The sequence below is a fragment of the Manacus candei genome, unplaced genomic scaffold, assembly GCF_025592945.1.
Source record: "Manacus candei isolate 608988 ecotype Guabito, Panama unplaced genomic scaffold, ASM2559294v1 h1tg000014l, whole genome shotgun sequence".
NCBI classification, from domain to species: domain Eukaryota; kingdom Metazoa; phylum Chordata; class Aves; order Passeriformes; family Pipridae; genus Manacus; species Manacus candei.
The window spans coordinates 46,834,467-46,848,250 of NW_026138062.1; the positions used below are offsets into that span (position 1 = coordinate 46,834,467).

Sequence of the window (13,784 nt, forward strand, 5' to 3'; positions counted from 1 at the left end):
TATATTCAACTATTTACATTATTTATAACCGTTTGCAATTGTGTATGAATTTTACAAGAACATTAGTCCTTTGCTTTATAAAAATTATTTTTAAGTGCTTTGGAGTAACCTAACCTCAAAGTGCCCTCAGGTAACATTTGGGTTTTGAAGACACTTGTTCAAATCAGTAATTTGTTTCTCATGCCTCCTCTGAAACACTCAGATTTGTTTTTCCTCAATTAGCTCGTCCCTCCTGATTTCACAGATTACAAAACTTGGCTTCCAGATTGTTTAATTTTCCTGCAATACTCTGAGGAAGAGTGTGTGCCTCCTGCTCTCTGAGTTCCCCTGTCTCTCGTGAGATGTTATCTGAGGATCTCTGTCAGCAGGTTGGGTTGTTTCAATTCCGCTTTTTAAAAATTTTCCATATCATCCAATGGATCTAAAAAGGAAACAAACAGTACTCATGTGCTCTTTGAAAGACACCTAAACTATGTTCAATCCTGGCATCACTCTCATTCCATGACAACTTATCTTTACCATTTGTTTCCCTTCTACTTAAATGAGTAGGGGACTATTTCTCATTCCTCTTGAAGTATCTAACTCAGCATAATTTCCAAGCATTTTCCTCCCACCCTGAAAATCTTGCACTCTACTATACAGCTGTAACAACTTAAGGGAACAGATTTACATCTCCCCCATAAACAGACCCTTTAACAACTTCTGCTGGTTCCCAGTATTTGCAGTGTCTTTACCAAGATCTTTGCTCAGTCAAAGTTCAGTCAAGGTAGAGACTTTCCTTGGTTTCCACCATTCCATGATGCAGGTTCCTTGCAACTTTGAGCATAAATTCTTCAGTCCACCTAAATTCATTGTGTGATTCTTTCTAAATTCTCAGGACCTCAGCAAAAGCTTATTTTCAATTTATGAAAGAATTTTATAATGTGGCCCAAAAGCCACCTGAGCAGAGCAGAATGATCACAGCCTGAAATGAAGAAGTCTCAGGTTCTTACTTCAGCAACATTTAGGCTAGTTTTAGTCATATTTAAGTCAGTTTCCAGAAGAATCTAAGGGTAAGAAAACACTGACCTGCTTGTCATTCATAAAACAGCAGAGATACAGGACACTGCACAGCACTAAGATGAGCAGATATCCAAAACAAGGCAATCACACACCACTATCACAGCAACTACAGGTAGCTGCTGTCCTGACAGAACAGAGATTCTTAATGGCCCAACCCAGAGATCCAAGCGGGCACACAGAAGCATATTCCAGAATAACAATAACATCCTTCTTAGTCTCCCCACCCTACTTCCAAATACACATTGGTTTGCAGCACAAACAAACAAAAAGCACATTTTAATATACCCAGTAATTCTGGACTATTTTAGAACACAATGTGGCCAGTGCAGCCTTCTCACACACCTCAGAAAGATGACACGTGACGGCTGTGCCTACAGTGGCAGACAAGAGAGGATCCATTTTAGTGTGAGCTGGCTCCCCAGCTTTGCTCAGGACCAGTTCAAACAGCTCTCCCCAAGAGAAACTGCACACAAAGCACACCTGAAGCAGCAGCAGCATGGCCAGTGTGCACTGACCATCCTTGGGGACAACCTGCAGCCCAACCCTACAGCAATGTGCACATGGCCAGGAAAGTGATGTGAGACACACACTTCGCTCTACCTCACCTCGACCTTTGGCTGGTGATTCTGTCTTCCATACAATAGTTCTCAAAATAATTCAGTAGTGCAATAATTAGAGTTGTTCTTGTTATTACCTCCAGTCAATTAGTGATCTACCTGTGAAGGGACTTGCCAGCTGCCACAAGCACCTTGCTCTGCAGCTCCCTGGCCCATGCTGTACTCGTACCAATGTCCTTCCCACTGATATTGTCCATTGCTGGCAACATTTGTGTCTCTGACAGTATGATATACAACACTGTCCTATTCCTAAGGAGCTTACAAAATTAAGATACAGAATACAGATACTGAGGGGTCAAATAGGGCCTAGGAAGACAAGAGCACCGGAATCCTAAGTAGGAGAAAAACCTTTTGACACAGAAAGAGAAAAAAGCAATTGGCATCTAAGAACCTGAAGGTTATTTATAAGCACAGCAAGAAGCAGATATGGTGCAAGTATGAAGACATATTAAAATAGAGCAAGCCCCAAGGAACATTAAAAACTGTACTGGAGCAGCAGACTCTGGTCACATCTGTTCTCCTAAGGAATTGGCTGAACCATCCCTCGGTCCAGAGGACATGTGAAACAGACCCGCTGGCACCCACACAGCACTGGGCCTGCTGCTCCTCTCCATGCCAATGCATCTGCCTGGGAGAGACGCGTCTGGAGTCAGCCAGGAGCAAGCCAAGAGTCAGCTTGAACCACAAAATGGTCAGTGCTCAAGCTGTGCCCTGGCTGTGTCCTTCAGCAGCAGAGGTGAAGGAAAGGTAGCAGGTGTAGGGTGGGAAGAGGCTGGTGCTGGAGAGGAATATCTGTGTTTCAAAGGAAAAGGAGAAGTACAGAAGTTAAACTGGAGAGGCAGGGAGGGACCCTATCTTAAATTAGGTGAAGAGAATACATGATCAGACTAAGAGAAAGAAAAGGTGAATGGCACGAATGACCCTTGCCATCCTGCAGGCAGAAAGTTAGAAGAATTACCTCAACAGCAAAGTAGCAAACAAATGGTTTTTACCTTATTTAATTAGGAGAAAATGTTACCACCTGATCAGATTATCTCTGATACTCTATAAAGACTTCATAAAAACAACTAAGCACACCTATCTACTGCAAAACTATAATCAAACAAGTGTCTAAAACATAAAGGAAAGAGTGGACTTTGCTTTAATGCATGTGATAAATGCCAGATTACCCATGTGAAATCAGCAGAAATCTTGGGAAACAGAAGCAGAGACAACTAAAAGCCAGTATTCCAGCCCTTCCCCAACTTCACGCCATTTCCCTGTCCAATCATTCTCTTTTCCTCACCTCTCTGAATTCCTAGAAATCTGAATTCTTCAACTTTAAAAATACAAGATGACAGCTTCACATTTTGTGTAGCTTTCACTAATCTAAAAAAGAAGTATAAGTGGAACAAAGTACAGCAAACTCTGACAAAGGACTTCATTGAAGTTTTAAGATATCAAGGCAGAAAGTTTTTAAAAATTGTAATTATAAGGCTTATGGAAGTTCGGGGTTTCTTTTGGAGGTATAAATGTTAAGCCACTTTAACTGTTATTTTTAAGTGGGTCTCAGAAGACTTGCATATTGGGACACTTGGGTTGTGAAACACAAGCAGTCTTAATTACAAAATAGGCATTCTTGTCAGCCACTTTGTAAGGGGAGGGGCAATTCAATTTAGATGTAAAACCTGTTTTTGCTAAAGCAATCAATTCCTACTGGAGCAAAAATAAAGACAGTGAAAGTACGACTCAAGGCTATCCTTTTCCCAACTAAAAAAAATCTCAAGCACAATTACTAAAAAGAGGAAAAAAAACAACTAAACAAACAGTACAGAACTACTTATAAGCAAAGACTCTATACAACCACTTACTGAGAGCCGGTATTTCACTTATCAAATACTAGCACCACTTAATTTGACTCCATCAGTCCCCACTGACTGAAGAGCAACAAAACATTTAAGAGATGTGGAGTGTAGCTGTTTTGAATTTGGACTCTGGATTGTAACTGTCCCTAACCACGTTCTCTCACAGAACAACTTCTGACAATTTATTCTCATCTATTCATTCTCATTCACCTCTACACAAGCTTTTGTGAAAGGAAACTCTTTCATCTCCCTTCCTTAGTTATTAGCTTGTGGCAACAGGAGGAACAATCAGAAGCCATTTTACAGGCTTGACATAGAAAAATAAAGTGCATTTTTTTGTTGCTGAGCTCTACAAAGGACCGGGACTAAGCACTACCAGAAACATTCTGAACATGCACTGATATAACTATTAAGATAAAATAACTTAAGTCCATCCCCTTACGTGAACCTTAGAATACAGAAAAGGTCTGATCGTTTGTGTTGTCCAACTGTGATATTTCATTTACAAATACAAGGTTTTCAAGCACAGCTGTAAGTCCAGCAAAGAATGAATTTTGTGATGATTCCCTTAATTCAGGACTGTCCTTTCCCTGCCAAGCTACTTAATGTGGAAAGCCTCTGCTTCCCCCTCTGCAGTCCCCACTGCACCCTTTCTGGCTCTGATGCTCATCAAATTCTGCTTAATAAATCAATTCTATTCATTAATGTAGCTGAAAATTAGCCCAGCTAAAAGCAGGGTAGTAGCCTCTTCTGGGTCAGCGAATGAATCAAACCTGCTCATGGAAAGATGAGGTCCAGGACACACAAAGGAAGAAGTACAGTTATGTGTCTGGGAATAGAGGCTGGCAAGTGCTTCCTTTCTCATTAGATAGCAGCAAGATTTTAGAGCAACTCAGCTTTTAATCAAGTTAAACACTGTCAACAAAAACCTAGGAGAAATTAAAAACTGCAAAGAAGGCAGTGTAAAAACTGATGCAGAGGTTTTACAGTACAGTAGGACATTGGTTGAGAAGGTTTCCACCCCATTCTGGGTTTGTGACAAGATATAACTGTTTATGGGGTCACAATGCAAAACATACGAGGAAAACATTTTGGATTTTTAGGTTTGGGGTTTTTTTTCAGAGAAATAAAAAGTGGGAGCTTTCTCCCTAACCCATGACTGCACAACTGAGTCAACTTAACAGAGTTACGAGCAGAATCTCTTGACCAGGTTTGGCTGCTGGGGAACTTTGATTCAATTATGGAATTGTTTAAGCTGCTTTATCTTTTGCCTGACAGATCACCACTATACCTCTCATGGCTCATTTCACACCCATTCTCTGCTGGTACAAGTATTTATGCTCCCATAGAGCAAAGCAGATCAGAAAATAGATACAAAGAAAATAATACTGGGGAGAGGGAGAGGAGGAGATGGAGTGTTCTTTATATTCATTTCCTGATCCAGCTTATTGTATGCTCACACAAACAGCTGCCACTTGTGTTTGCATCAGTTCAGAGTGAAAATGTTTACTGTCAGACACGGCAACTCCTCAGGTTCACACTGCTACCAGTTACTCTCTTTTTTATCATACTAATGGACGTTGTCACAATTTTTACTCAAAGAGCACTTCAGTGGGAGCTCAACTGAGTTATGTCAGGACTGCCACAGCCCCACTCCTTCCTTTCTCTTTATTACATAGCTTGATAATTTTGTTGCGCCAGCCCCGGTACAGAGTTGAAAGTGCAGAGTTTGGAGGCAGCTCAGTAGCCAGCTCCCCACTCAATCCCCCACGTGCCACTACATGACAAGCACAGAGGTGAAGACAGACTGAAGTGCTCACCTGCAGCGATTCCAGCTTAGATTGGCTTTCAAAATATGTTTACACAGATGGATGCAAATAGATCCCAGCTCCTCTACCGACACCCTAATTTGCTGGAAGTGTACCAACTGCAACTGAGGTGATATAACCAAGTCTAACTGCATGCCCAAGCTAAGATACCTCACCTGTAGGATACTCTCTGAGTACCTAGACTACTTCAGCCTTGATGTATTTTTTTTTTAGTCTTGCTTCATTATGCAATGGACTCTCCTAGATCCTAAGGCACTGATTACCAAGGTGTCTCCAACAGCAAGACACACGTGCATTACACTTGCTACTGCCGAAGACACAATGCCAGCCTCCCAGGCAAACATTAAGTCTTTTTATCTGGGTATCATATGTAATGGAAGAGGGCAAAAATATGATGTTCAGGCTGTGCCCATGCCCTCCTATCCCACCAGCTTCACCCCTATCGCAGCATGTTATGCCTCCAGACCCCACCATCCCCTATGGCCTTATTCTGCCCTCGTAGGCCCAGATTCAACACACTCCCCGTCATGCTCTTCCCCCCTCAGACATCTGGTTCTCCCCCGCAGACAACCCTCCAACCTTCAAACCAAGCTGCCCCCACTGCCATCCCTCTGTCCCCAGCACCAGACCTCCTCCTCCCCCCAGTGCACCCTTTTGGCTCTTCTGCCCCCTCACCCCAAGGTCAGGCTGCCCCTTGACTTCTCCCCTGCCCTTTCCCTCCCAACACAATCTATTCCCACCCACCCCAGGGCAGACTCCCCTCGCCCTGACACCGCTTGTGCCCTTCCCAAACACCGCCAGTGCCCTTCCTGCTGGCCTCGGGCCAGGCTCTCACCTTGTCCTCTACACCCCCCTCTTTCACCCCAGGCCAGGCTCCTTCCTGCTCTGGTATCCTTCACGACGTTCCACCCAAAACCAAGGCCAAGCTCCCCCTTCTCTGACACCCCTCTTGCCCTTGCTCCCCCAGGCCAGCCCCCGCTCTAGGCCGGGCCGCCCTACATACACACCCGCACCCACCAGGTAGAGGGTGCCGTAGATGCGGAGGGACTCAGCCAGGGCGCTCTGTGTGACGTGCAGCACAGCCCAGGAGCACCGCGGGTGCCAGGTGTGCCCGATCTCGTAGCAGCTGTGGGGAATGGATTTACTCAGCGCCGCCATCTTTGCAGCGCGCGCGCGGAGCGGAGCGCAAGGGAGGGGGCGCGGGGCGCGCGCGGCCGCCGCGTCACCGCCGGTGCCGGGGAAGAGGTCGCGCGGGGCGCTGCGCGCGCCGGGGTTACTCGCGGGCACGGCCGCTCTCCCCACACACCCCCCCCGCGCGCCGCTCGCGTGAGGCCCGCAGCCAATCGGCGGCCGCCGGGGAGCGGCCGGGGGCGGGGGTGGCTCGAGCCGCGGGGAGACGCGGGGGGGGGGGGGGGGAGAGCGCGAGGCCTCCTGCGGGCACCGCGTGTCCCCTCGTGTCCCCCGTGGCCCTCCTGTGTCCCTTCTTGTCCCCCTTGTGTCCCCTGTGTCCCTCCTGTGTCCCTTCTTGTCCCCCTTGTGTCCCCCGTGTCCCGTCAACCCCCGCGGCGCAGGCGTTTAGGTGCCCTGTACGTTTCAGGTCAGAGTCGCAGCGGTACCGGTTTCGGGATGTGCAGTGCCAGAGTGGCTCCCGCGAGCTGGCCGGTTCTCACCGTGCTGGTGAAAGGTTTCGGTGTGTGGGCAAGGAGTATACACGGAGCTCAGCATTAAAGATCGTCACGGGGCTCAAGTATTTTCCTTCTCGCAGTTTTCTCATAGCCTGCAAGGGCAGCAACATCTCCTTCGGCTCGCTCCACCTGTTCAGTCCTATTCCTCCTGTTTATCATGTCATTCTGCATTTCCTCCTGAGCCCCTCAGTCATGTCAAATGCCCTATTTCCTGTCTTAAGTGGTGTGGCCTCCTCACAAATTTAAGGTTTCACTCCTGTGATTAGAATGTTTGTCGGCCAGCTCTAGACTAGAGTTTGATAGACTTCCTGAGGAACAGATTGGCCCTTTGCATGAGTCCTCGTGTAGAACTGTGTATTAAGTGCAAAGTCTTCATAGAAAGAAACTCTTTAATTATGAAGAGAGAGAGTAATACCAGAAAACAGAAAAAATGCATGCACACGCACGCACACACAAACACATGCGCGTGTTCTGCATGTCCCATGTGCCTCCTGCATCCTGTTACCCCGGCAGGGAATGAGCATAAAGAGAAGCCTCCTGCAGTTCACTCCATGAGGTGTGGCTGGCGGCAGCTCCCAGTGCCACAGAAGCAGCCAGGACACACAGACAGACAGATAGAGAGGGAGGTGATTAATTAAAGTCAGAGAGTTAAAGATGGAAGGGACTGGAGGTCATCTCATCCAATATCCCTATTTAAGCAGGGTCCCCTAGAGCACATCACTCAGGATTGTGTTCAGGCAGCTTTTGGATATCTCCAGTGTGGGAAACTCCACAACTTCTCTGGGCAATCTGTTCCGGTGTGCGATCACCCATACAGTAAAGTTCTTCCTCGTGATCAGGTGCAAATTCCTGTGCATTGGTTTCTGCCTGTTGCCTCCTGTCCTCCTGCTTGACACCACAGAGAAGAGCCTAACTCCATCTTCTTGACAACCTCCCTTCAGATACTTACAAGGATGAGAAGCAGTCATTCTTCTCTGGGCTAAACAGCCTCAGCTCCCTTCAGCCTTTCCTCATATGAGAGATGCTTCAGTCTCCTAATTACCTTTGGATACGATAGCGTTTTTACAAAACCACAAAGGCAATGACTGATGACACAGTTACAGCTCAGTTGCAAAACTGGCATCTGGTTCCAGCTAAATTTTGATAATTTAGGTCCTAAATGGGCTGTGTGTATCAGGACCTGGGGATTTTACTTGGGTATTTGTTAAGCAACAGTTTGCAAATGCTCTGTTCTGATGGAGCAAGTACACACTCTATCTCTTGTGCCATGGTGAAGTCAGGAGGATATTGTTTCAAAACCTAGGTGAGAGATACATCCTGAGGTCTATAGGAAGATCAGCAAACGAACCTGCAGTCAAATGCAGACTTGGAACAGATCCCCCTTACAGCCTGGCTCCAAGTTGTCCTGCTGAGCCTGCTGAGTTCCCCTCCCCGATCAGACTTGAGACAGCCTGTAGCACTGCCAAAAATACAGAGCAAATTTGTCACTGATTTTGCAAACCCATTTACCGTTCTTCCAAAGGAGCCTGCTGTAGATGCAAGAACATACTTGCATTTCAGTTTTATCAGCCTATAGATGTGCAGGTTGGATGATTCACAGAACTTGGGGCCACTGAGAGACTGTTTGCAGACTCCCAATAAAGCTGCAGCAGGAGATTGTTGGCCTAAATAGTTCAATTATGCTATTTCAGTCAAGCGTGCTTTAGGTAAAACTCTGTCTATGACAGTTTGTATTTAAAATCTAGTAGGAGACCCTAGAGATAACTTTAAATTCAGCTTTAGTGCTGAGGTGCAGCTCCCCTGCAGCTGTGGTTGCCTGGCTGCCTAACGGAGTGGATATTGCTGTGTGCTGACTCTCGTAGGGAAGCAGCCTTAGCAAGATAACCTGCTACAGCGTTGTCTGGACTTTGGCTGGGACCTTGCTTGCTGGTTTTGTATTAGTCTGTAAAAAAACTGCTTGTGGGCAGAAAAGGCAATTATTGCCTAAGTGACGGATTCTGGCTCTCTTTGCTTGCATGTTTTGGCTTTGATACTACTCTGGGCTTAAGGGTTGCTTGCTCCCTTGTAGGCAGGGAGCTGTGGCACGTACGATAGTAATAATTGCACAAACCAGTGATTTCACATCTGACACAAGTTTTTGCAGACAGTCTTAATTTTGGGAGGACTTGCCCTGCTCAAGTTAAGGAAAACTCGTAAAGAGGGACTCTACAAGATACTTTGTTCATTTGTGCAGCACCGCTGATCTGGGTGAACAGTTGCCTGCTCAGAATTGGAGGCTTTTGTATCTCTCCTTTTGGGTCAGCTGAGGACGCCTCTGATGATGCACTGATAAAGAAGGCAGCACAGCCCTGACCTTCCTCCAGGCTCTTTTCCATGGGGTTGCAATATCCTGGGAAGAAGCCCTGGGGGTAAAACAGCATTGGAATACTGCTGATGGCCCAATTGGCATTGGATGCCACTCCAGGATACTCTGTCCTGGGAGAAACCTGACCTTGTTGGATCAGGGACAGAATAGTCTCGGAAAAGGATGGAATCTCATTAATTGAAAAGACATTGAGGACCTTTAGTTTTGCCCTGTAAGCACATGAGGTTTTCAGGAGCACTCCATATTGCATGAACAAGGCTCTATACTGGGAATAGCAGAGGGTGTCTATAATGTTACTTAAACGAACACTAGTGGTAAGTCCTGTGGCATAAAGCCAGGTTATGTGGCACACACTGTCCAGGACTTGCCTTGTAATATTTAGGTGCCTTGAAGAATGCTACTCAGTGTAGTCCCAAAAACAAAGCCAGGAATGAGCTAATCGCTAAGCAATATAAATGGTGGGGGAGTTGAGAGTGCTCAGTTTACTCCCTGGTCCTTGTTGATGTAGCATTGTCAAATATACCAATGTGCCTGAATAAAAATGTAGGCTGGCAAGAATATCGGATGCATGAGCCTCATTAGACTAGGAGAGCAACAGTATCCCAGGCTCCATGCCTTGTGCCATAGAAGGGACCGACGTGGCAGCTTTTCACTGCATGGAGACTCTCTGTTCCAGTTGCCCACATACCTGTTTGAAGCTGGGTTAACAAAATGCAGCTTTCAGCAGAAGTCCCAGGCCAGACTCACTCTTTAGCAAGATACCTTAACTGATGGACAGTACAGCAATCCTTTAGTTTACCTGTACTGATAATACTAGGGAGTCAGATGGCTGGGGTAGCAATCGCTGAATGAAGAAAAGTAGGGCCTGTCTTTCCGGGGTTTAGTTGGTCTCACAGTCTAAGAACATTCTCTGCTGCTATCTTCAGCATCTGCTAAGTCTGATATCTGCAAATAATTAACATATCTCAGCCCATGAGAGTAACTGAAGGTGTGAAGATTTTTCTTTTGCCTTCACACTGAGCAGCTCTCAGTGTTAGGAAGTGGTCTAACTGGGAATCTGAGTCAAAGAATTTAACTAATTAAAACAAAATCAGGCAGAAAAAAATAAACTGAGGAAAAAAGCCAACCAGGGAACTTGACATTGCAGGAGGCTTAGCCTTTCGAATGCATTGGGATCTGGGAAATCTTACTTCTAAACATTTTTAAATATCAAAACAATCTGGAAACATTTTAACTTGGAAGAAATGTTATTCTTTGCCCTCTCTGGTCCCTCATGTTGCTTTCCAACTTGTGTGCTTTTTTTTGCTATGTGTTTGTTTTCTCCCTTGGGACAGGTGATCTGGCTTTTCCCTGCTACTCATGTAGTTTTCAGTGCCTGAACTTTGGTTCTGGAAGTAACTTCTCTTGTCTGATGATAAGAACTGCTCTTTCCAGCAGAAGGGTATTTTGCGTTCACTTATTTTCCAGCTTTTCCCATTCTTCCACTTTCATTGTTATTACCCTTCAGTTTGTTCTCCTGCCATCCGTGCCGCTGTCTCATGCCTCCATCATAAAGTTTATGAATATGAAATCCAGACTGAAAAATATTCTGCTGCTAAAAAACTAGGGATTAAATTCATCCTTCTTCATAGTTTAGTGGTAACAATGTGTACATGCGGATATCTACTTCCTTCAGTAAAATGCATAGGAACTTGGAGATGTTGCTCCAATTTCCATTTCTTCTCAAAATCCAGGACAAATGTAAGTAGAGTATATAGTTAGTTTTGTAGAAAAAAACCACAAGTTTGTAACATACATCACTAATACATGGAATGGCTGTATTGAATGGGAGTGAATGGCCATTAATGGAGCTGATTTACCTTCCTTCAAGGAAAGAAAGACTCTTTAAGGACTACTTTTCACCCTTGTCCCCAAAACTACTTACATTTTAAACTTAACCCATTTTGCATTATTTGAAGAGGAATTATCTTCTGGCTTGCAACCATGAATCATACTTGCTCATTTTTTAGCAGCGGATAATCTCAAAATACCCTTGTGTTTGCTGATATTTCAAGGTAAAGGAATTATCTGGAAGTTTTCCCATTTTCCAGATATAATAATGTCCAAAGTAAATACAAAATGGACTGTGGGATAATATGCTGTGAACCCTTTAATACACAAAATAATACCCTCTTGTTTATACAAATATGGATTTTTTCCAGACATAAATGCTGCAGTCTTTCTTACAGAGGTACCAAGGGTTATATTAAGAAAACAAAATCATAACATTCACCACGCTGACTCTGTGGGCCAAACCAAGAGATGTCATACTGAGCCATATTCATGGTACTGGCATCACTAGAATTGTACTTCAACTGTATTTAGCCTATGGTGTTGCTGTTCCTGGAGACAGTGATTTCTTTCTAAATCAGGTGACATAGTGGGTTATTAAAGGCTAAAATAAGCCACTGGGTTCACTAGAGAAGGAATGAGAGGCAGTGCACGTGGACACACCATCCCAAGAGCAGCCCAGAACAGCAACTGTGACCCTGCTGATACTTTACTGCTTTCCTGCTTTCCAGGAAAGTGCTTTCTGCAGTTCTGGAAAGAATGCAAAAATCACACCTTGCATCATCCGGGTACCTCTGCATACTCCTGTGCTTGAAACTCCCTTGCCTGGTTCCCTACCTTTGTTTGACTGAAACCATTACGGCCCACCTTTACACCACCCAGACAAAATAAAATCTTTTCTAGTGCTATCAAAAGGTTTGTCTGCTTATGCTCTACAGTCACAGTGCTGTTCATGTCCTTCCTCTGCCATCTTTCTGTCTCAATGTTTATCAGGTTGAGCAGCCAGGAAAGACCTATCCCACATAGCTTCCACATCCTTCATTTCTGCCTACCAGGTGGGGGCAGCAGCCTTCAAACATACAGCTGATATTCACCTTTCCAAGACTATGGCTGGGAAGGATGGGATTAGGCTGGGATTGCACGCTGCTGAATACAGGAAGCTCAGGGGCACCATTAGGTGGGTCTCCACTCCTACAGAGTTCCAAGAAGTGAAGCAGAGCTTTGCACCTCTATTGTCTGTGACATCTGATTGCTAATTCACACTCTAGCTCTTTTTTGGGTCTTATATCAATACACTATAGAGAGCTCTGGCCCTAAGTAGGGTAGACACCAGCCAGTCATTGTCATTTGCTTATAGGAGCAGCAGTAAGTGGTTGGGTGTTCTTCAGCAGTGTCCATGCAAAGAATCTTTCAGAAAATAGGAGAGAAAAAGGAGGTAGGAATGAATGATGACATCCTCAAGTAAAAATTTTTGTTTGCCCCTCCTCTTCACCCATTCCCAACATTTTCAAGGTTATTATTGCAACATTATTTATGCTTCAAGCACAAGCATTTTTTCTTAAGAAAAGATTCAGAAGATGACATTTTTTCTCTGTGTTTTGTGTTTCTAGTGTACTTAAAGGTTCTGTAACAAAACTGTCTGTCCATCAAGTTGGGCTGCTGAGGCCACAGACAGAAGTTTAGTTATTCTAAAGCAACTGAGCACCAAACAGCTCCTTTGAAAATTAATGATAGTTTCTAGGAACTCAGCACTTTTGAAAAGGCTTTCAATTTAAGCCTTCTTTTTTATTTTTACCAGAAGAATAATGAACAGTAAATTTCAACCATGTAGTTTTCAAATGCTCTTGTTGAAATAGCCTCTGATCACTCCTGCTGCCAGCACTTGGACATCACAGCAGTAGAATTCAACGGCCTGAGCAGCAGCTGCTGAACAACTTCGTTTTGCAGATTTGTATTTTCAAGCAGGCTGGCAGTGACTTTAAGTTGTCTTGGGCTAATAAACTACATCGTCCTTCAGCAGGGCTATGGGTGTCCAAAGCTGTGAGAAGGGTGAATGGCTCCGAGAAGGCTCTTTGAGGCAAACTGCTCTCTTTGCCTTTATTCTCAGCCACCTTGTGCTGCAAGATGTCTTGAAGGTACTTTAAACTGCAAATCAAAGAAACAATACACCCATGGATACTATTAGCTTTTGAAATGCTGTATTTAGGTGGGCAGATGTAGCTTTAGACATCCACATTTAGACCTCCTGTCAAAAATCAAGGCAGTATAAAAAACAGTTGTGGACTTGATGGGACTGCAGCATCAGACTCTGCTGCTGGTTCCTCTCTGCTGGACCAAGCTTTGAATGTATATGAACAAGAATCAAGGAAATAAGATGAAGGAAACTAGTTAAAACTCTCAAAAGAACCATTTTTAAACACAGAAGCATTCAGAGAACAAAACCTCCTTTTCAGCACCTCTGACTCATTCCTAGGAGCCATTTCTTACATTTCTCATAAACCAGTTGAGAAAGTCACTAAAGCATAGCAACATTGCAGTGTCCCTAGGAAAGA

At 44.6% G+C, this 13,784-nt stretch overlaps 1 protein-coding gene across 2 annotated transcripts in view; it reads right to left on the minus strand.

Annotated features, from left to right (window-relative positions):
- The window catches only part of TMEM135 (transmembrane protein 135), a 173,016-nt gene extending 166,368 nt beyond the window's left edge, over positions 1 to 6,648 (minus strand). For both annotated transcript variants that reach the window (XM_051779268.1, XM_051779267.1), the window contains exon 1: positions 6,370 to 6,648. In XM_051779268.1, coding sequence (XP_051635228.1) covers positions 6,370 to 6,510 — 141 coding nt within the window. In that variant the 5' untranslated portion in view covers positions 6,511 to 6,648. The remainder of the gene's footprint in view (positions 1 to 6,369) is intronic.
- Between the last annotated feature and the right edge of the window lie 7,136 nt (positions 6,649 to 13,784).